At 39.3% G+C, this 24,586-nt stretch overlaps 1 protein-coding gene across 3 annotated transcripts in view; it reads left to right on the forward strand.

The window, feature by feature from the left end:
* LOC105865211 (serine/threonine-protein kinase MAK) overlaps window positions 1-22,581 on the forward strand; it is a 74,211-nt gene extending 51,630 nt beyond the window's left edge. Inside the window, exons 11-15 of one of the 3 annotated variants that reach the window (XM_076010456.1) lie at window positions 996-1,144; window positions 7,192-7,326; window positions 9,042-9,116; window positions 11,823-11,942; window positions 22,169-22,581. In XM_076010456.1, coding sequence (XP_075866571.1) covers window positions 996-1,144; window positions 7,192-7,326; window positions 9,042-9,116; window positions 11,823-11,942; window positions 22,169-22,323 — 634 coding nt within the window. In that variant the 3' untranslated portion in view covers window positions 22,324-22,581. Of the gene's footprint in view, window positions 1-995; window positions 1,145-7,191; window positions 7,327-9,041; window positions 9,117-11,822; window positions 11,943-19,803; window positions 19,910-22,168 lie in introns of those variants that run through there. The other 2 variants (XM_076010457.1, XM_012753647.2) reach the window with 2 other exon arrangements.
* The last annotated feature ends 2,005 nt before the right edge of the window (window positions 22,582-24,586 follow it).

The following is a 24,586-nucleotide window of genomic DNA, read 5'->3' on the forward strand; positions in this document are numbered from 1 at the left end:
CTTAGTACCAACACCACTGAACAGCCAGCCAGGTGCTCAGCCACAAGTTCTATGCTGGGGAATGGGCATGTCTCAGCAAATACATGTTTTCTATGTGTGTCATTAGGGTAATTGGAAATTTTACATGGGAGCTTTACTAGCCCTTCTTTCCCCACTTCGGTTTTCTTAGCCCATCCAGCCATGCCCCAAACAACCTTACTGATTACAAGTTATTTTAGTTGACAGGTGAAGATGGCTATTATTGTCTTCCCTTTCAGTGCACCAACTTCACACTGCAGCAGTTACAGGAAAGATAGAAACATACTGATGTTAGGTCCAGAGCTGAAAGGAAGACACACCAAGCCTCAGGGGTAGCAAAATGCCATTTATTTGAGCATCTGGGTGCAGATGGGTGGAGGCCAAAAAAAAGCATCCACCACGACGGGGAGGGAAAAGCATTAGGTTTTATAGAGGGTTTTTCCAGGGGGAGTGAACAACAGGGCCAGAACAGCCAGTGTAATAAATGCTTTTTCAAATGATCAGTTTCTGGGACCCCTGTGTTGGTCTCATCCTGTAGAGATAAGGGAGAGGGTAGCTTCCACCTTATCAGGGGTGATAGGAATGCTGATATCGCTGCAGTTGTCTGGTCTGGAGTTAGATTTACAACCTCTGGACTCTCCAGACTCCTGCGGCTTTCGTTTCACAGGCTTTGTGATCACTCTCTAAGTTTTCCATTAACCGCATTAAGTCCTGTACTGTTCAGGTTCTCACCCTAAGCCAGCCTAACAACTGCACACAAGCAAACTGCTGCTCCACTATAAAGCTTCCTGTCATGTACTGTCTGGTATCAGAAATGATTCTATGCACTGCTTAATATCTACCGGAGGTAGAGAGGAGTTGTCATTTAGCCAGAGGACTCTGATGAAAACCATTGACTGGTTTGAGAAGATGCACAGAGGGTGGGTAGGAACTTCTCATTGTTCACGTTGTAATGCTGCCTCATGTTGACTTTCAAGGCTTCCTGAGTCAGTACCCTCAGGCTCCAACCACTCCCTAGGGGAAAACAAGGACTTACCTGCACCTATTTCTCTAAAATCTGATTCTGAATTGTCAACTGCTTCAACAGCTAAACAGTACTACTTGAAACAATCAAGATACCTTCCAGGTAAGCAGAGAAAATAAATGGTTACTGCTAACTAGTCAGGCTCAAGTGTCCTGGAATCTCTGGAGAAAGGGCACCAGTGAAATCAAAAGTATAATCTCAGTGTGCTTTGGTAGCTCAGCCTGTTTTCAGATCTCCTATTTCTGCTCAAGAAATGCATAGTAGCTAAAAATCAGGATTATGAACATGCTTCCAAAAATACCACCCTCTCCCTGCAAAGCTATGCAGTTAGTAAATGCTAATAAATGTTATTGAAGCAATTCTGCATTCCCATTACAACTTTTTATAAAATGTAGATTTTTAAATACTGTTTCCTAAATGATCTGATGTAAGTTTTTAAAAGATCATTCTGGCTATGGGGCAGAGCATGCTAGGGGCTCAGGAGAGGCAGGGACACTGATCAAGAGACTATCGCACATATCCAGATGGGAGAGGCAAGTTCCAGAGTGGAAGCAGCAGAGCTAGAAGTGGGTAGAATCTAGACGGATCTTGGTCACGAACCTGACAGACTTGTGGTCAGGCGAGCGGGGGTGATGCGCAGGAGTGGAAGGAATCGGCGTCAGCTTCGGAGGCTTTGGCTTGGCAGCTGTGTGGGTGGCGGTGACGTGGGCTGAGACAGAAGCAGGAGAGCACGGGAGCGTGGAGGCGGAGAATCGAGAGTGGAGTTCGGCTTACCTGTGGAACATCTGAGTTGATCTGACAGACACCTGGATATATGAATCTGGGGCTTGGGAGAAAGCTCTAGACAGACAGTGGGGAGTTTATCATGTGCCTGCAAACAGCACTTTCTCCTCTAAATCCAATGAAAAAACAGTTTCAGATTCAGTTTAATCTAAAAGGGAATCAATTTTTACATCATCATGTGTCTGTACAGATATATCTTTAGTCCAGTGAGGAGGAGGTGATTTTTTCTTTTGGGTTTTTATGGGCTTGCTCATTTTTAGCTTTCTAAATGCAATAAGCAGGCTCTGTGTTTACCTGAGGAAGATTTGCTTTTTACAGCTAAGTCTCCTGAACAAGCCATGGTCTTCATCTCCCAGAAGCTTGTTTTGGGAGGGAGGGTAAGGCAGATGAGCGGAAAGGTTGAGACTGGATTTATTAGCAAGAGATTGGTACGTTACACCTTTTCCTGTGTACCTCATAGGCAGCCATATAAATTTTAGTTCTAGGAATCCAGCTGGGACCCATTCCTGTTAGTAATTGAAGAGAGAAAAAAAAAAATGAAACTGCACGAAGTTTAGAAATGACTGGGAGAGAAAACAGGAGGCGTAGTGGGTGTGCAGGGTGAGCCGCAGCTGTCGAGTCGGAATGAACTTACGATAGCAAACCAAGGCTTTGCAACCACGCTCCTGTGCTGATTTGTGAGGAGGAAGGCACTAACAGTTCTAAGAGAGGTTGAAGAGATTGGCATGAAGTTATCAAGGACAGAGCAAAACTTTATAACTGAGTATTTGGAGATCTAAGTAGATTAAATATTAAGGTTTGTTTCATTGTAAGCAAATTATTTAGGCTCTGTGGCAGCAGGGTGAGGCATGGGAAGCAGGCCTGAAAAAACATAGGTCATGAAAGATTGTGTGCAACTGGAGAGAGAAACAGAGGGAAGACATTTATGTGTATCTCCTTGGTAGCATATAGCAAATGAATTTACAAATATTTTATTAAAATAGTTGGGGGTGGGGATGAAATATAGACAGGAGGAATAAGTTCTAGTATTTGGTAGGACAGTAGGAAAATTAAAGTTAATAATTTATTATATATTTCAAAATAGCTAGAAGAGATGAATTGTAATGTTCTAAATACATAGAAAAGATAAATGTTTGAGGTGATGGATATCCCAATTACCCTGACTTGATCATTGCACATTGTATACATGTGTCAGAATATCACATGTACTCCAAAAATATATGCAACTATGATATAGCAATTTAAAAACAAACAAACAAACAAACGAAAAAGGGTGTGGGGGAGATGCAGATTCTTGTGAGCCAAGGGATGGGGATTAGAAAATTCCCATACGGTAACATTTTTACTAATGTAAGATATGAACATGGCATTTGCTAGTCTTTTTGTTTTCTTGGTCACTTTTTAAAAATTGGAAATATTTTGAGTTTATTTGGAAATCTACTCTTGAGTTTAAAGTCCTTATTCTTTCTTCCTTATAAAGTCAAATTTTCACCACTGTAATCTCTCCTGCAGTTCGAAAAAGACTGTTCTATTTGTGACATTATGCTATGATCCTGGAAAGTGAGAAAAAAATTAATTCATTCTAACTTTTTTGTATAGGAAATTATCATATTGTTACAATCATAGGATGAGAAATTTACCCACATGTCTCTTTATAATCAGACTGTAGTAATGGCAGTTCTCACTTAAGCTGTTGCATCTCAGTTTGCCTTGAAGAGGAGCTTAGCAAAGGAACCTAACAGGTGTGAAATGCAGGGGGTTGCTTAGCAATGCTCCCAGCAGGGCTGTGCCCACATGGGTTTGAGTGCTTGTGGGAGGAGGAACGGGTAGTCCAGGGGAAGAGGGAGACGCCGAGGGACCAAAGTCCCTTAGGAAGGTGAGAGGAGTTGGAATGAAGTCCGTAAGGGTTGGTGCACACTTTTAAAAGGACCAAAATACCTGTGTTGTAATTTCTAGATACCAGCAGGTTTGTAAAATTTAGCGTTGAAACCCTCAGAGAGTTCTAATGTGATCGCAAGAGCAGGGAAGTAAGAAAGTTTCTAGGATATAGATTCATGGGAGATAGATACTTTTATCTGTTTTAAAAAAAAAATCACTGAAAATTAGCAAATCACTATTTTTGTCTTATAGAAGTGAGTCCTCTGGTGGCAGGAAAGACACTGTAGATTTTGGCAAAGGGTAAATGGATCCAAGCACCCTGTTTTCACAGTTCAGCTTCCTAAGTGGTTTTTAAGAATACAATTCAGGGTCTCTGAGCCCTGTCTGATCATTTCTTTTTTAACTAGAAAGATCTAAAAAATTCTGCAAATTACTTGGGATGAGAGTATGGCTATAATTGACACTTTAAAGATGGACTCAAAATGACAAAGAATTGTTTGAAACCTAAATGTGAGCCCTACTGTCTGTCACCCTATTGGCATTGTTTTGAAGATGACCCTTTTAGAGCTGGATGAGATTTGAAACTAGAATTGGGCTCATTTCAGTCACTTGGACAAACATTTATTGAGCACTTACTGTGAACCAGCAATTGTGCAGAAGATAGAAACCTGAATAAGAAGAAATCTTTGACATTTATTTGTGGTCCATAAATATTTTTGTAATTGAATATCTTCAGGAATAAAAATAATATCTGGGGGGGGGGGACCCTCTTTTTTTACTGTGAAGCCAAATATAAAAGGTCTTATTTTAAGCATCAACCTTTAGGATTATGGGAGCTCTAGAAATGTACCATATAATTGCAGGGCAGCATGACATTATACTACAAGGACTGGCAGATCTGTGACACTGGCCTTCAGGGAAAGAGACGCAAGAGTCATAGTTATTGACCTGCGACTGACCAGCTGTGTACTTGGAGCAAGACTTTGAGATTCTGTTTTCTGTTACTTACAATGGGACTACAGTCATCTATCAGCTCACCCTGTAAGCCTTAGGTACTTAATTATCACAAGGTAGTTGCAAATAGAGTATGCAATGGAAATGCTACCAGGTGCCCTCTGGTCTCACCCTGTGCTCCTGGAACCAGGACTCCAAGCATGAATCGATGCCACCTCTGCTGGCTGTAAGAACAGCTTCCACAGAATGCTTCTCTCTTCCCATTTAGCTCTTACCATCTTTCCTGTTTATTCAATGTGTCATGTCTCTCTTAGCCTCCTTTACTGCATGTTAAATTTCTTAACACCATATACAAAGTCTTGCATTATCTGATCCTCCTCCCCCATCCAGCTTCATTTTGTACCACTCCTTATTCTTACTGCATCCGAGCTGAGCACCCACCTCTGTGGGCTTCCCCGTCTAAGGGCCTCTGCCTAAACTGTCGCTTCTCCCAGGAACACGCCTCCCCAGCCCCTAACCATGATTCACATTTCAGCTTAAAATTGATTTTTTGAAAGGAAGACTGGCTGAGTTGCTTCTGTTATTTGCCTGGTTGCATCAGATTCTTCCAGTTTGCACACTGCTAATTATTTACTTAATTCATTATAACTATAAATGTCTTTCTTCTCATTAGATTATAAGAGACAAAAGGATAGGAATGCTCTATTTTGTTTACCACTTTTTGTCCAATGCCACACACACTGGCACATAGGAGGTGCTCAGTAAATATTTGCTAACTGACTTCTTGAGCAATTATCTTTATATATTGATACATATCATTATCAAATTATATTAATTTCTACTTCTGCCTAACAGTGTTTGTTATATAGAAGGTACCCAATAAAAGCTTATAAACTAATAAATAATTTTAAATTCTAGGATGTATGTATTTCCAACAGAATTGGAATCTTTATTTTAAAAAGACCTTGTATTGAACTATATTTATGAAAACTGTGTTCATTTAAAGAGATTTTTAATTTTTTCCCCCTACATTGCACTTTCTTTTTGGGTGAAGATGTTTTCAATGTAATTGCCACCTAGTACATCTTCTTTATTATCAGGTAATTGTCTATTATAGTTCTGTTTGTAGGTGTTTTATTAGGGAGTTATACCCTATAAGAAAGGGAACTTAGGCCAGGCGCATTGGCTCACGCCTGTAATCCTAGCACTCTGGGAGGCTGAGGCGAGTGGATCACTCAAGGTCAGAAGTTTGAAACCAGCCTGAGCAAGAGTGAGACCCGTCTCTACTAAAAATAGAAAGAAATTAATTGGACACCTAAAAACATATATAGAAAAAATTAGCCAGGCATGGTGGCACATGCCTGTGGTCCTAGCTACTCAGGAGGCTGAGGCAGAAGGATTGTAAAGGACTGTTTGAGCCCAGGACTTTGAGGTTGCTGTGAGCTAGGCTGATGCCATGGCACTCTGGCCCGGGCAACACAGTGAGACTCTGTCTCAAAAAAAAAAGGAAAATAAAAAATACATATATATATATATATATAAAAGAAAGGGGACTTTCTTGCCTGATGGAGTGTTTCCTTGGAGAACCGACAATGGGTAACTTGAGGCTCAGTCCTTCGGGTTTCAAAGTAAGGGATATTATTACATTGCTCATAAATGCGAAACCTTTCTAAGGAATTAAGCTTGTGAAAAACAAAAGTTTATACTGCCTAGAAATAGTCCTAACTTCCTAAATTAATGCAGTCTTCAGTTTAGGTTTAAACATACTATAGATTTCTATACTAACTAAAGAAAACACTAAAGACGTAGACCGTGTGACATCTTTAGCATCTCACAAGTTCAGTCAAATTTAATTGTCAAGTAAAAAGAAAATGAGCTCAAGACGTTTTCAACTCTCTTAGAAACAAGATAAAACAACCCCCTTTGACCACTAGTACCCAAGCCGAAGGCTGACCCAACATTTCACAGATCAGAAAATCACAAATAATTTAAGCTGTCCTCTTTTCCAAGTACATTCCAACACCTTCTCTGGTTCACAAGTGATACTATTTAGATTTTACTATGTCTAATACACAAGTAAGCATTACAGATGGATCTGTAACACGTCTATTTCAGAACTTCTCAGGTTTCCCTGAGTTCTTGTTCGTGTGTCTATGTTTTTCCCACTACACCAAGGGTCTGGCCCAGAGCATTAAAAACAAGTGAGTGACATGGAAATGTCATGTTTTCGAAAAAAATTTTGTAACACTTCAATTTTTATAATACATTTAGCAAGAACATCAAATTTTTACTATTATGTATATTATAGAAAGTATCTTCTGTTCATAAAGCATAAAGTGAGTATTCCAGGTGGTTGTGTTGAGGGTTTAGGATCATGTTAGGGTTCACAAAAAGCAAATATTTGCTACATTTTAACCTAAATTTATTTCTATTCTCCTGTCCAAGGTATTTTAGTCTTTGAATGTATTATATATTTTTCCTTCAAATTTATGATCACATTCTAACCTTTGAAATGACTGCTTTGTTCTTCTAAGGTGTAAATCCCAAGAACGTGTCCTTGATAGCCAGTGGAAGAAAGGAGATAAACCCACACACTTGGAGAACTCAGTTATTTCCTAAGTCATTGGGACCCACTCGGGCAGAACTTGCTTTCAAAAGGAGTAATGCAGGTAATGAAAGAAGACATTTAAAATATAAATATACACTGCTTTCCTTTACCGATATTTAGTTTTAAATACATTGCAGCTACCTTCTTCTAACCCAGATATGCATAATCTGGAGGGGGCGCACAAAGGTTTTCCAGCTACTACTTGAGCACAGATAGTTTTAAGGAAATCATTTGCCAGATGCTCGCCTTCCATCTGGGTCTTTCCCACGTGGATCTGCCTTAGCAAGGTGTCTCTGTTCCACTTTTTTATTGTCAGTGGCTACTATGGTGTGTTTCCCGTTTCCCCAAAATGTAAAAATAACTGGGGTGCCAATTGAATGGAAAATCTGATATGTTGATGTTACTGTTGAGAAAGCAACTTTGATGACTGGGAACAAATCCTTTTTAAGTTGGTTTTCAGTTCTTAGCTTTCAGAAAATTGAAGGAGGACCTAACTGAGTTGTTAGCTGACAGGTAATTAAAAATCATTTTTTATGAGGTCACTTATGACTTTTGGTCTGTAACTTTGAAGAGAGTCCAAAGAATGGGGTGGCAAAGCTGTAACAAAACCCCTTTCATTCCCAACTATTTATTTGTATTAACAAGGTTTCTCAGTGTTTCTGTCTCCAAAAATTAAGAAAAAAAGAGAAAAGAAATAGCACGGATGCTCAACCTTGTGTGATTATAGCAGCAATTATTCATTTGCTGATAACGTGAACTACCCAAAAAAGTCCCATCTTTCTCGTTAAGAGATGCATATTCAAAAAAACTTACTTTTCATGTTTAGTAATCAGAATGTATAATATTCATCTTTTTGCTTAATTATATATAATGAAACATTGTAATTATAACTAAATGCAGAAAAATGTATTTTAATATACTTACTTAGACTTATAAGAAATTTAAATGTTTTTCAATTTATACACATTTTTCAATTTAAAGACTTTTAAGCCTAAGATTATATTTGGATAAAATTTGGAAGCTGAGTTATGAATAAAAATATAATTGTAAGGGGAAAAGGAATTAATGTGAAATTTCTCAATGTCAAAAAGGAACTTGTTCTTTTATTTGTACATCAGTATCGGAGGGCATAAAGTCACTATGATATTTAGATTCTGTTGGCTATGTTTAAAGGAGAAATGTAATAGTTTTATTTTTTAAATGTCTATAATACAATATGCCAGAAATGACATCCTTTGCAAAGACATCCTTATCCTGTTAAGTTTATGATTAAAAATTTTAGATATCAAATTAAAAGTCCATGAAGAGGTACAGAGTTTTTTTAAAAAACTGTAGGTGGTATTGGATCAAAAAGTCTGACGATTGCTGTTACAGCAAGTGAGCAGTCTAGTGAGGTATTCTGATTGACATTAACACACTTGGACTTTTTACAAGTTTTCCAGGTTTTTTAAAGACTCAGCTTATCCATTTAATGGTGTTGAGGTGAGTCATATGCTGTAGCACTGTAATTTACTTATTTTTCCTTAGATATTTAAAAGTAATATTCACTGAATCAACCAGTCACACAAATCCCTTTAAATGACAGCAGGACAACTTTGAGTCTCAAGGGAATGTACAATTGGTACTAGATGAAAGCTGTGACAACGCGTGGGCACATTTTCTCATTTTAAGAGTTCTTTCTAGATTTTTGTCATTAATCATCTAATTCCTTTTTTCCTCTGCTTTTCCTAAAATATTCTCCTTACTATTCATTTTTTCCATCTGCCTTCTCTTTAGAAGAAAGCATAATTAAACCAATCAAAAAACTATCATGTAATGAAAGTTTTCCTGAAAACTTAGAGGACTCACAAGGTAATTTCTGGGCATTAAATATGAGTATAACTTGTTCTTTGAATCTCTTGTCAAATTTTCTTCTCAACATTTGCTCCTGATCCTGACATAAAAAGGCTAGGGTGACTTGCTTTTAGAAGTCAGCTCAGGACTAGGAGAAAGAAAAGCATTCCATTTCATCAAGAACATCATCCCTCAGTAGTTGGTATTCTAAGAATAATTTGCTCTCAAAAAGCTATACGCTCATCTTCTTAAGTTAATTATGGCAATTTATAAAAGAAATAAAGCAAATAATTCTACTGTAAAGAATTAAAAGAAAAATTTTTCTAATTTTGTGATCAGTATTCCTGGAATTCTTTTTGTAAGTTGTGAAATTCATTTCTTTTTTTTTTTTTTTTTTTTTTTTTTTGAGACAGAGTCTCACTTTGTTGCCCAGGCTAGAGTGAGTGCCATGGCGTCAGCCTAGCTCACAGCAACCTCAAACTCCTGGACTCAAGCGATCCTACTGCCTCAGCCTCCCAAGTAGCTGGGACTACAGGCATGTGCCACCATGCCCGGCTAATTTTTTACATATATATATCAGTTGGCCAATTAATTTCTTTCTATTTATAGTAGAGACGGGGTCTTGCTCTTGCTCAGGCTGGTTTTGAACTCCTGACCTTGAGCAATCCGCCCGCCTCGGCCTCCCAGAGAGCTAGGATTACAGGTGTGAGCCACCACGCCCGGCCTGAAATTCATTTCTTAAGCTTTAACAATCATTTAAAAAGAAAATATTAATTGGGTTAATAGAGATGGTAGATTTCTTAGGTGTTCTAAGGACTTGGTGTCATGGGTTTTAACAGTGCTAACCACTGGCTCCAACCTAAAAATTTGAAGCTCAGAAGGTACTTCAAGATATACCAAAATAATTTAAGATTTAATTTTTTATTCATTTCTTTTCAGCACCTTCTTTTTCTAATAAGCAGCATCACATAACTGATCAATGCATGGCTTTTACAGTCTGACATATCATCATTTTTGTCACTGGCTTTTGTGGTTTGGGACAAGTTATTTAAGCTGGTTTTACCATTTATACAGTAGAGAAAATAATACTTAAGTATTATTGTATAACCATACCTAAGACTTTTGTCACACACTGAGCATTTAGTGTTTGCTCTGATGACGAGAATGAGAGCAAGAACCGTGATCTGAAGCTGCTACTGAACGTGATCACTGCTTTGAACTTCCTTTCAAAAAGTCCTCTGAAGTAAAGAACTGGTTAGAGATTCAGAAGGAGTTCCTGAGAGCAGAAGGGTAAAATTAGGCAGCTGTACTTAGGCAAAATTCAATAGGGTTGAAAATTATATAGACTAATAGCATGTGCTTACTGTGTAAAATCCTTTAGGGCCCCATAAGTAATATTGCTCTTTGACATTTGTTAATTTGAGAGCAGACACTTGTGCCTAAACCCTGTGAAAAACATCAGGGACACAGAGCTCCAGACATGTGAACAAATAACACTATGGGAAAAACACTGTCGTGGTAGCTGCCAACTGGACAATTCTTTGAAACCATCAGGGTGATCAGAGCCCATTTTGCCTTCTAGCTGACAAGCCTGTCTCCTTTCCTGCATGGCTGGCTGTTTATTACCTACAGCTTCCAGTTTGCTTCTAAATTCCCTGTTGTTTGTCCTCAGCCTGTCTCATGCCACTGAAGCAGCTTCTGCTCGATCCCGGGGCAGTGCTGGTCCCATCGGCCTCTCTCCTGTGTGCCATTCCTGTTTTCCTCCCACTCTGGATCTCTTCTGCTCTTCCTGCCATCTGCCTATCTGTTCTCTCTGCTCCACAGGGTCCCTTTCTTTCCTTTCCCTTAATGAGGGGCTCCTTGGGGTCTGTTCCTGCTCTTTGCACTTTCTGAGCTGCTCCTCCAAGCCCACAGCTCCATAACCTCCACACCCTGGCCATTACCAATCTCCTAGCCTGCCCACAGCCTGCCCATGACTGGAATATCCTCTGGGCACTGTGTCTTTCTTGAAACCTGATTCTCCTCTTGCTGTTCTTAGACAACCCACCCACTCACCGAAGCTACAAACTTAGGGGTTCATGTTCCCCTCTTTCCCATCCCTCTGTGACAGCCTCAGTTCAGGCCCTCAGCCTCTCATTTCAGCCAAAGCAGTGACCTCCTCACTGGTCTCCCGCCTTCAGATTTTTCCTCTTCAGCCCATCCCTGTGCTGCCCCCAGATTGATCACTCACTAATAGTGATGATGATGGTGACAATGACAATGATGACAGCTGACATTTAGAATACCATATTCTATGCCAAGTGTTCTGCATAGTCTTACTCAGTCCATACAACAACCCTATGAGAACACTTACAATGAAAACAAAGGACACAGAGAGCCCTTCAGGGATGGGGGCTTTGTGGCCCATGTTAAGAACTGGGGTCACAGAAAAGCCTGGTGTGTTCAGGGAGAGATGAAAATACCGAGGCCTTGTGTTCAGTCCCTTATGACTTGTGAGAACTGAGGCAAGTTACTTCAAAGAGCCACACAATGTGGATAATATGCATCTAAAGGTTGTTATGTGAATGGAATAAGGATGTCTGTAGCAAGTGTAGCACAGTGCCTAGAACACAGTAGATGCTCAAAAAATAGTATTTAGAAATAATAGAGGTCGTATTCCAAGTTATTCTATGGCACCTTAAAATATTCATGTTCTGACTATGAAACTTTATGATATGTCACTAGGAAATCTTGGAAGTTACGCTACTTACAATCAGCCAGGATATGTTCCTTCCTTTCTTAAAAAAGAAGTGGGGTCAGCTGGCCAGAGGATCCACCTGGCACCTCTTGGCGCAGCAGCTTCAGGTAAGAACAGCTTCTGATTGTTTTGGGGATTTCCAACAGAGAGGAGCTTTTCTCGTTTTAAGTTTGTACATTCACTTTTCCCGAGTGAAGACTTTTAAATTAGTCTCACCTACCATGTAGTTGGTAAAATGTCCTGTTTTTCTTCTAAAAATGTGGTTCCAGAGTCTAATAGTAATAAGAAGAGCTGCCTCTCATTATGTGGCTATTCTCTGCCAGGAACGATGTAAAAGGCTCTATGGGATGTGGCATTTAACCCTCACAGCCACCTGACAGTGTGGCTAGATCTCTCCTTTATGGACGAGGAAACTGACGTGAAGTAACTTACCTGAAGGTCACACGGCTCCTGGGGCCAGGTAGAAACTCGGTCAGTCCACTTCCAGCAAGTGCTGTGCCACTCAGTGAGATGTGCGAAGATGCATTTTTCAGAGCCTTTGGCCCAGCCCCTGGCCCAGAGTGAAAGCTTAATAAATGTCAACACTCTTGTAAGTTAACACGTGGTTTCTCTGCAGTTCCGATTTAGAGAATAGAAATTAATGGTAGCAGAACTTTCACACCCTGCCTTTTGCTTTGCAGTAGTGTCAGGTGGTGAAAGGGTTTCCCTCCATTGTCGGACCCTGCAGCGCAGCGTGTGACAGCTGTGTGCAGGGTACACACTTGAGTCGAGGGTGATGATGCTCGTGTACTAGAGCCAACCAAGTTTGACTGGGAATATTCCCTACATTATTTTAATCTGAAATAGATATCCTATTGAAGCACCTAAAATAAACACAAAGGCAGATGATCTGAAGTTTGGTCAGACTCCTAATTGTAGTTTAATTTAAAAGTTGAGAGAAAAACAAATGGTGGAGTAAAGGTAACCCCCTGGATTCCTGCTCCCAGAGAAGGAGACATAGATCTTGATCTCCTACATGCGAGTGGATCTCCCCCCTACAAGGACAGCATCGAGAATCCACAGAGGTTCGGCGTGGGATTCTCAAAATACGAAAAAACAAGGTGATCGGGAGATAAGATCGCATTCTCTGGAGAGTGCAAAACGAACAATAGGGCGCGTGGGAGGGCGCTGGCCCGCTGGGCCAGGGGGTGAAGTGGGATCAGACTCACAGGAGAACTTGCTTCCCCATCGACCTCCATACCCACCCAGCCAGGGACCTGTCTGAAATTGGTGCGAAATTGCGGCAGGAGAAGAGGGTGCTGGAGAGTGCCATTAGTGGAAATTCCTCTGAGCCCTGTGCTAGGGCAGCTCCAAGACAGGAGGAAACTGAACTGATCTGATAGGGGAGACAGATGTCTTGTCTCTGGTAATGAGCGGGGCCAGCCCTACAGAGCTGTTCACTAACTTGGGGACGCTAAGCTGTAACTGCCTTGGGTGAATGAGACTGCACAGGGCGAGTCACTAAGAGCGAGGGCGAGTCAGTAAGAACGAGGGCTATGGCTGAACAGGCGGTTGGGAAGGCAGCATAGAGGAGGCAACGGGGCATCTAGACAACCCAGACCCCCATCCTGGCACCTGCCACCTCCTAAACAGTCACTCCCAGTGCTGCTGCCCTGTGAGTGGGCAAGTGGTCGCCATTGAGAGAGTCCACAGCCCAGCTGCTGTGGTGTGATATGGTGCGGCGGGCAGGTCCCCTCCCCCAGCCTAGAGACTCTCCTGGCAAATTCCACCCCTACACAATCTGCGAGCGGCTGGCCAGGCCTGGCTTAGTCAATGAACTACTGAGAAGACTAACTGCCAAGAAGAATTACAGCCACTGGGGCATTGGGGTGCAGGGCAGACTGAGGAGCTACCTCCTCCCCCTAGCCCACATCTCTCCTGCTGAAAGGGTAGGCTCCACCCTTGGAGGTGGGGTGAGAAAAGAAAAGCCACTCTCCCCAGATCTAGGGAGATCCCGCTGGGCCTGTGTGCAGCCCTTAAGCTGGCAGTATAAAAGACTTTGCTTCCCAGAACAGTTTAGGTAACCCAGTCGATCAAAACACTGGGACTGAATCTCCTCCCCAGGTCAGTGGCCAACAGTCAGGATATAGTTAAGGAACAAAGGCCCCCCCGCCCCCCCAGAAGTGGCCATAATAAGCTGCACAAGTAACCCCTCCTATCAGGGGTATCTTCTAAGTGTGGTAGAAGAGCCCCCCCCCAGTGGCTGATCAAGAAACTACAGAAGAAAGGATCCCTGGGCAGCATAGGGAATAACAACAGCTGATCCAGATGGGGAGGGCTCAGTGAAAAAATTCTGGAACCTCAAAGTACCAAACTGAAAACACTCCCCCTAAGAGATATATCAGCTCTCAAGAAATGGAGACTGAACAAACCCAAAACACTAAAATGACAGAAGAATTCCAAAATTGGATTGTAAGAAAGCACAACGATATGCAAGAAAAAATGGATAACCAACACAAAGAAACTACAAAGAAAATACAGGACTTGGAACAAAGATTCACTAAGGAAATCGAGATCTTAAAGAAGAATCAATCTGATCTGGAAATGAAGAATCTATTCAGGGAAATACAAAACGCAGCGGAAAGCCTCAAAAATAGGGTGGACCAAACAGAAGAAAGAATCTGAGAGATTGAAGACAACACCTTCAAATCAAGTTAATCACAGAGTTAGAGCAGAAAAATAAGAGACACGAGCAAAGCTTACAAGAGTTGTGGGATTATATGAAGAAATATAATCTGCAGATTCACTGGATTCCAGAGGAGGAAGAAAAAACCCAAGTGTTTGGATAAGCTATGTGAAGAAATAATTGAGGAAAATTTCCCAGGTCTAGCCAATAACTTAGAATTAGAAATACAAGAGGCCAAAAGGACTCCTAGGAGATACAATGCAAACAGGAAAACTCTACAACACATAGTCATCCGACTGACCAAAATATCAACAAAAGAGACCCTTCTAAAAGCTGCAAGGTGAAAGAAGCAAGTTACATACAAAGGAAAACCAATCAGGATAACACCAGCTTTCTCAACTGAAACAGTAGAAGCAAGGAGAGACTGGGTCCGCATTCTCACTCTTTTGAAACAAAATAATGCCCAGCCTAGAATCTTCTACCCTGCAAAACTAAGCTTTATATATGAAGGACAAATTAAGACATTCTCAGATAAGCAAAGACTGAGGGAATTCACCAAGACAAGACCAGCCCTACAAGAAGTACTCAAAACAGTGTTACGCATGGAACAGCATAATAAATACTCATGAACATACAAAAAAACCAACACCTAAAGATTTAAGGCCAGATATTACAATGGCTCAAGAGAGAAATCAAAGCAACAACATCCAACCCAATAGAATGAACAGTAATCTGCCTTACCTATCAGTTCTCTCAATAAATGTGAATGGCTTAAACTCTCCACTCAAGAGACATAGGCTGGCTGAATGGATAAGAAAATACAAGCCAAGTATCTGCTGTCTTCAGGAAACACATCTAACCTGCAAGGATGCATACAGACTAAAAGTAAAGGGGTAGAGATCAATACTTCAAGCAAGTGGAAGCCAAAAGAAGGCTGGTGTAGCGGTTCTAATCTCACGTGATTTAGTTTTTAAACCAACGAAAGTAGTGAAACACAAAGACGATTATTATATAATGGTGAAGGGCACAGTTCAACAAGAGAGAGAATAATTTTAAATATATATGCACCCACCTAAGATACATCCAGATTCATAAAGCAAACCTTACTGGAAATAAGCAAATTGATTAACAGCAACTCCATAATTACTGGAGATTTCAACACCCCATTGACTGCACAGGACAGATCCTCCAAACAGAAAATTAATAAATAATGGACTTAAACAAAACTCTAGAACAATTGGGTCTGACAGACATTTACAGGTCATTCTACCCAAAATCCACTGACTATATGTCCTTCTCATCAGCTCATGGGACATTCTCTAAGATTGATCATATCCTAGGACACAAAGTAACCCTAAAGAAATTTAAAAAAATAGAAATCATACCATGTATCTTCTCAGATCACAGTGGAATAAAAGTAGAAATCAACCCTAACAGAAACTCAAATTTCTACACAAAAATGTGGAAATTAAACAACCTCCTACTAAATGATTACTTCATAAATGAAGAAATCAAGATGGAAATAAAAAGTTCTTTGAAAAAAATGACAATGGAGAGACGAGTTATCAAATCCTCTGGGACACAGCTAAAGCAGTACTGAGAGAAAAGTTTATCTCCATAAATGCCTATAACCAAAAGTCAAAAAGGTCACAAATAGACAATTTAACAAAATGACTCAAAGAGCTGGAAAAAGAAGAACAGACCAACCCCAAACCCAGCAGAAGAAGTGAAATTAACACGATCAAATCAGAACTAAATGAAGTTGACAACAGGGAAGCTATACAAAAGATTAATAAAACAAAAAGTTGGTTCTTTGAAAAACTAAACAAAAGTGACACGCCTTTGGCTAGGCTAACAAAAAGCAGAAAAGAGAAATCTCTAATAAGCTCCATCAGGAACAAAAAAGGAGATATCACAACTGATCCCAAGGAGATACAAGATATAATTTACGAATACTACAAAAAACTTTATGCGCACAAACTGGAAAATGTGGAGGAAATGAACAAATTTCTATAAACACACAGCCTCTCTAGCCTCAACCAGGAAGAAATAGAATTCCTGAACAGACCAATATCAAAAGCCTAAATAGAAACAACAATTAAAAATCTCACTAAAAAGAAAAGTCCTGGCCCAAATGATTTCACACCCGAATTTTACCACACTTACAAAGAAGAACTGATGCCTATCTTGCAGAAATTATTCCACAACATCAAGAAGAATGGAAACCTCCCTGACACCTTTTATGAAGCGAACATTACTGTGATACCAAAACCAGGAAAGGATGCAACAAAAAAAGAAAGCTACAGACCAATATCCCTAATGAATATAGATGCAAAAATTTTCAACAAAGTCCTAGCTAACTGAATCCAGACGCTTATCAAAAAAATAATCCATCATGACCAAGTGGGGTTCATCCCAGGGATGCAGGGATGGTTCAACATATGTAAATCTATAAATGTAATTCACCACATAAACAGAAGCAAAAACAAAGACCACATGATTCTTTCAATAGATTCAGAAAAAGCTTTTGACAAAATTCAGCACCCTTTCATGATAAGAACACGTAAGAAAATAGGCATAGAAGGGACATACCTAAAAATGTTACAAGCTATATACAAGCAGACCCATAGCCAACATAATACCAAATAGGGAAAAATTGAAAGCATTCCCACTTAGAACTGGAACCAGGCAAGGCTGCCCATTATCTCCACTTCTATTCAACATAGTGCTGGAAGTCCTGGCTATAGCAATCAGACAGGACAGTGGAATTAAAGGTATCCAAATTGGGGCAGAAGAGATCAAACTTTCACTCTTTGCAGATGATATGATACTATATTTAGAAAACTCCAAGGATTCAACCAAGAAACTGCTGGGATTGATAAATGAATTTAGTAAAGTCTCAGGCTATAAAATCAATACACAGAAATCAGAGGCATTCATATACGCCAACAGCAATAAAAGTGAGAACCAAATCAAAGGCTCAATACCCTTCACAATAGCAACAAAAAAATAAAGTACCTAGGAATATACTTAACCAAGGAGGTAAAGACCTCTACAATGAGAACTATGAAACACTGAGGAAGGAAATAACAGAGGATGTAAACAAATGGAAATCCATACCATGCTCGTGGGTTGGCAGACTCAACTTCGTTAAAATGTCTATACTACCCAAACTGATCTACAGATTCAATGCAGTACCTATTAAAATCCCATCATCATTCTCACAGATATGGAAAAAATAATTTTGTGCTTTGTTTGGAACCAGAGAAGACCCCGCATATCAAAAGCAATTCTAGGCAATAAAAACAAAATGGGGAGTATTAACATGCCAGATATCAAACTATACTACAAAGCTGTAGTAATTAAATCAATATGGTATTGGCACAAAAATAGGAATATTGACCAGTAGAACAGATCTGAGAACCCTGATATAAAACCATTCTCATATTGCAATCTAATCTTTGACAAAGACAAAAACATACACTGGGGAAAAGAATCCCTTTTCAATAAATGGTGCTGGGAAAACTGGATAGCCACTTGTAGAAGGCTGAAACAGGATCCACAGCTTTTACCTCTCACAAAAATCAACTCACGCTGGATAACAGACTTAAACCTAAGGTATGAAACTATTAGAATTCTAGAGAAAAATGTTGGAAACACTCTCCTAGACATCGGCCTAGGAAAAGAATTTATGAAGAAGACCCCAAAAGCAATCAAAGCAGCAACAAAAATAAATAAATGGGACATGATCAAACTACAAAGCTTCTGCACAGCCAAAGAAATGGTCATGAAAGTAAACAGACAACCTACAGAATGGGAGAAAATTTTTGCATCCTACACATCTGATAAAGGGCTGATAACTAGAATCTACTTAGAACTCATGAAAATCAGCAAGAAAAAAATCAAACAACCCTATCAAAAAGTGGGCAAAGGACATGAACAGAAACTTTTCTAAAGAAGACAGAATAATGGCTAACAAACATATGCAAAAATGCTCAACATCTCTAATGATCAGGGAAATGCAAATCAAAACTACAATGAGATAATCATTTATCTCCAGTAAGAATGGCCTTGATCAAAACGTCCCAAAACAATAGATGATGGCATGGATGTGGAGAGATAGGAACACTCCTACACTGCTGGTGGGACTGCAATCTAGTTCAACCTCTGTGGAAAGCAATATGGAGATACCTTAAAGCGATACAAGTGGATCTACCATTTGATCCAGCAATCCCATTACTGGGCATCTACCTAAGAGATCCAGTGACACTCTACAAAAAAGACACCTGCACTCGAATGTTTATAGCAGCACAATTCACAATTGTAAACCTGTGGAAACAACCCCAGTGCCCATCAGTTCATGAGTGGATTAATAAAATGTGGTATATGTATACCATGGAGTACTATTCAGCTCTAAGAAACAACGGTAATATAGCACATCTTGTATTTTCTTGGATAGAGCTGGAACCATACTACTAAGTGGAGTGTCCCAAGAATGGAAAACTAAGCACCACATATACTCACCAGCAAGCTGGTATTAACTGAGCAGCACTTAAGTAGACACATAGGAACTACATTAATTGGGTGTTGGGCGGGTGGGAGGTGGGAGGGAGGTGGGTATATACATACATAATGAGTAAGATGTGCACCATCTGGGGGATGGTCATGCTTGAAGCTCAGACTTGTGGGGGGTGGGGGGGTAAGGGCATTTTTTGAAACCTTAAAATTTGTAACCGTATAATATGCTGAAATAAAAAAAATAAAAGTTGACTCTGAAAGTATTTGCACAGCCTATCCTAATCAGGATCTTATATTAAAACTCCTGAATAGAGTTGCCAGTCTTTACCATTCATGCTATTGGAGCTAAAAATGGAGAAAAGCACTGGATTTCTTTACTTTTTTATATCTTACCCCTGTAAAACTGCTAAAAGGAAACAATATTCAGTTACCTTATCTGTGAAAAGGACTGCTTCATTGTCTTTGCTGAAACAAAAATATAAGTAAGTATTTTATGTACAGCAGTGGTTTTTATAAAGCCTTAAATATTTTAAGCCAGTCTTACAATGACTTAGCAATTTTTAATACAAAAACAGAAAATCATAATGTTTCAGATTATTTTGTTATCTGGGTGCTGACCTGCTCTTAGTAATTGAGAATGGATCTTATTAAAATATTTTTTGTAAGATATTAAAGACCTTTATATGTTAATTATTCTGTTGGATTAGCATGCATATTTCTGTTTCTTTTTTTTAAGTAAATGCTGTCTCATAACTTTTCATCTCTTCATTTACTCTGCTTATCAGATTTTCCTACAGACCGTGATAGGACGAGAGGTAAAAAAAAAAAAAAAAGAAGTAAATATTAATCACTCTCCAGTGGTCAAAGCAAATCCTTAGGAAAACACTGTTCTGTAAGAGCTATGTCTTCCAGTCCTCCCACTTGGGTGACAATTTCCTGCAAGAAATTAAAACCAGGTCATTACCGTATTTACTCAATTATTTCCCCCTCTTCACATAGTCTTTGCTTTTCTTTCTCTCATTTTGAGAAGGAAAATCAAATTAATGACTTCCACCCGGTGTAATCTCTCCTTCCAAACCTCCTAATATCTCCACATCCCCAGCTTTGAAAGTTACAAGGACTTCAAGGAGTGACTTCTATGTATGGCGCACCTTTTAGATGTGCAGGGCCCTGTTCCAAGCACTCAGTGTACATTAACTCACGTAATCTTCCCAGGGCTTTATTATAGATCATCTCCATCTCACAAAAGTTTTATATCTTGCAAAAAGTTACATCATAATGGCATTGATTAAATCCATAGCTAGAGGCAAACCCTTCCTTTAGCACACATTTTCTATAAGAAGTTAAATGCCCGCCATAGGACAAATGCAGTTTTGTAAATTAAACACATGGCAAGCATTGCAGAGCTAACTGCAATGTGTAGGTGGTCTGACTAAGGCACAAAAGCATTTCTTGCCCTGCCACGAGATCTGGGCTCCTTTGTCAGCCATTGGGTTCTTCACCAAGGGTTCTTGCGTCCTAAAACCCTATTATTTCTAGGAAAGGACTCCTAAATCTCAACACTACTACCTTCTTAGCAAAATGATTCCCTCTTCAAAGAAGTTTTACAAAATTCTGGCCTGGATACAGTTTCATTTAAATGTGTTTAGGACTTGACTGAAGCTACGTCACGACCTAAACAAAAAGCTGCTCTTTTTGTTACTCCCCAAACTCCTCACTTCTTACCCTATGAGCCTGTTAGCTTAAGGCTGTGTTCTCTTTCCCCTTCTCTGAATTATCTGGGCTTTCTGCCTCTCTCTCTGACCCTCACTCCCCTCGCACTCTCTCTCCAGCCCATGGCACCATGTTGACGGGTGGCCCTCCCGTTTAACAGATGGTGCCTGTTTATATTCCAGTGGCGGTTCTTGGAAAACATGGCGCCTTAACTGGCCCCTCTAGATACCTTGTCCCAGCCTTTGTTAGATAACTTTGTAGTGGTCTTGACTCTGAGAATTTTAATCCCAGTTAGAGTGGGATGAAATGACCTATGAAACCACAGAAGGGAGAGCTCTTGTCTGTCCTGCCCCAACCAAACTAAGCAGCAGCCAGGCACTGTCTTACCCAGGGTGTTTGCACGTAATGCCTTGCTTGCTTAACACTGAGGTTAGCAGCACATCAAGACCTCGAACTCACATAATTCCCAGTTCTACAGTGAAAGTCTAAGAAAAACTGGGAAACCATGCCAGTAAACATGGTAGAGCTGAGCTAAGGGTACAGTCAGATTCATTTCAGTATTGCCTCTTAGAGTTTAATCTAAGAATGGCAGCTACAGCACAGTGTGAAAAGATATTTAAATCCCAAATGGAAAAATCAAACATCCTCCTCAGATAGAACACATGTGATACCAACCTCTCAATTTGGTGTGAGAAGGGCATGGAGGGACGGAAAAAGACATCAAAGTTCCCTGTGAAATGATTTACTGCATTGTCATTTGCAATGTTAGCTTATAAATTGTTCAAATAACAAATGTTTAACAAATTTTTAAAATTTTCACCGATTTTTAAGCAGTCAAATGTATGACTAAAACAAGACTTGTGATTAAAGGTTTGGGATCCTAGAAATGGGTTACTGTTTTATGGCTTTGTTTTATCAACCATAATTTTCCCAATGAAAAATGAAATTTCTTGATTCTAAAAACCACATTTTCACTTTTAAAAAGAAATCTATTGTAGGATCCCATACATTTAGCTCCATGAAGCCAGAGTTTTATAGCTTCACAATTCCAAATACATTATTTAGCTGTAACCACAGTGTGATGTTACAAAGTCATGAACACTCTGGGTGTTGCCCATTGAAATTGAACCAAGAATTTCTCTTGGTCATCTTACTTGGTGTTCCTATCCAAATGTTAAATATTGGAAATACCAGCAGTGTCAGAACTACAAACTGGAAATACCGGCTCTTAAGCTACTGAAAATTCTAGTAAGTGTCAATATAATACTACACTAGAATTTTGAGGACTTAGAATTTTAAAAATCTCAGAGACTACTGAATTAATCTTTTAAAGATAAATTCAAATTTTACCCATAAAATGAGAGAATGAATTGCTTTATTTTGAATTTGATAATAAAAAATAATAAAATCCTAATATCTAGTTCTGATTTCTTTCAGAATATACCTGGAACACAAAAGCTGGTCAGGGGCAGTTTTCAGGACCTACTTACCATCCTACAGCAAAGAACCTAAATATCATGAACCGAGCACAGCCAGTTCCCTCAGTGCATGGGAGGACAGACTGGGTGGCCAAGTATGGCGGCCACCGGTAGAACTCCCCGGTGTGAAGTCCTGCAGCATTGCCTCATAGAGCGCGTGCAAGTTCACTGGCCCTGGGAAATGTCTACAGATGTCTATTTCTACTGAGTTCTGGAAGAAATATGCAATAGTGGGTACTTGGAAGAGCAAAAATCATCTCCTATTTTATTTCTTTCTGAGAAATGAAATGCATTTTCTTGGCATCATTGCTCACAGTACTGATATATGAGTAGGACTTTAACAAAGTATTGAATAAACTGTTTGCCAAAGTATCAGGTATTTGATCTATAAATTAATAGATAGTAAGTATAGAAGAAACTTTTTAAAAAAAAATGTCTCCAGAAAGTGTTCAGAGTGCTATAGTTTTCATTTGTTGTATATTTGCCTAAATGATTTTACATGTCGTCCGAGTTTGCAGTGATTGGCCTGAGAGGTTTGTTTTTTGTTGTATTTCTTCACAGCAACTAGGCCGACCTCTGTGGGCTGTCTGCTGTGGTTCTTAATTGGCAAAGGCTCTGCTCTGCCACTTCGGCAGTGACAGAAAGACTGCAATCATCATTTGTTGTCTACTTTGAAGCTGTGGGAGCAATGGTAATGCCGATCTTGAGCTGGATGTCTTTCTTAGAAATGAATTTATCTTTAACATAGAGAATATCCAAATTATGCCACCTGATTTATGTGGAGAAAGAGTCTGTCTGTTCTTGTCCAACACAACTGCACTGTATTCATGGTGACTATCAAACACAAAGGCTTGATGGCTTCCATATTAACCAAGTCAGGGTTTTCTCCTCTTCACATCAAGTTGGTTCTTAAAACTGCATTTAATGTTTGTTCATCAGACTTCCAAAATATGTTGTTTGTGTTTGTAAAGGACACAGAGATGAAACGTGCCAGCTGCTCCCTCCAAGCCAACTCGTGCTGCTGCAGGTCACTGACTCAGCTCTGACCTTCACATTTGCTCCAGAGCAAATGCGTTCAGCTGCTATAGCGGTGGTTTCACAAAGTACATATATTTTTTTCCTTAGTTTTATTTCTAAATTAGTATTTGAAATAGATGTTTTGAACTCAGGACTATTCTATTTAAACCTGCCACTTTATGGACTGGATACTAGTACTGTCTATTCTTTTTAAAGAATAATAATGTCATCGACTACTGGGATTTTATGTATTTCATGACTTTGTAACAAATGCTAATGTAATTGGTGGCATCATCTTGTCGACATTATCTAAAGGCAAATTATAAAATAATAATAATATGGTATTTTTGTATAGAAGATTCAGCTATTCAGATTTCAGATGTTGAAAAATGTTAAAATCTAAAGAGTATTTATCCTAGTGGTAACAGTTGTATGTATTTGTATGGTTTAATATCTCAAAGCTAAAAACGTCTTTTGTGTTGTTGGGAAACATTTAAACTCTGAATAGATATTAAAGTAAATATAGATAACTAGTGTGTTTTCTTTACATTTTTAAACTTTATACCCTAAGTCTATTTTTGTTGCTGTTTTAATTAGACTTTTAAAAAAGTAGTTTTAGGCTTATGGAAATATTGATCAGAAAGTACAGAGAGTTTTCTTACACCCCTTCATCTCTCCCTCCCCAATTTTCCCTATTATTAACATCTTGCATTAGTAGTGTGGTACATTAGTTAAAACCATCGAACCAGTAATATTTAGTAAAATAGTAAGTTCATATTTCACATTAGGGTTCACTCTTTGTGTTATGCTTTCTATGGGTTCTGACAAAATATATGACATGTATCCACCATCATGGTATCATACAGAAGTTTTGCTACCCTGGGAATCCTCTGTGCTCCCCCTATTCACCCTTCCCTCCCCTCAGCCCTGGTAACTAATCATCTTTTTACTATCTTCATAGTTTTTCTTTTTGCAGAATGTCATATAGTTGGAATCACATGCAGACTTTTCAGACTGGCTTCTTTAAGCAATATGCATTTAAAGTTCCTCCATGTATTATCTTGGCTTGTTAGTTCATTTATGTTTATTACTGAATAATATTTCATTGTATAGATATTCCAGAGTTTGTTTTTCCATTCGCTTACAGAAGAAAGGGCATTCTGATTCCTTCCAAGTTTGGGCAATTATGAATAAAGCTGCTATAAACATTTATGTGCATGTTTTTTCATGGACATCAGTTTTCACCTCATTTGGAGAAATATCAAGGAGCGTGATTGCTGGATTTTATGGTAAGGGTATATTTAGTTTTGTGAGAAACTGCCAAACTGTCTTTCAAAGTGGCTGTCCATTTTGCATTCCC

This window comes from Microcebus murinus, chromosome 15, assembly GCF_040939455.1.
Source record: "Microcebus murinus isolate Inina chromosome 15, M.murinus_Inina_mat1.0, whole genome shotgun sequence".
Lineage (NCBI taxonomy): Eukaryota > Metazoa > Chordata > Mammalia > Primates > Cheirogaleidae > Microcebus > Microcebus murinus.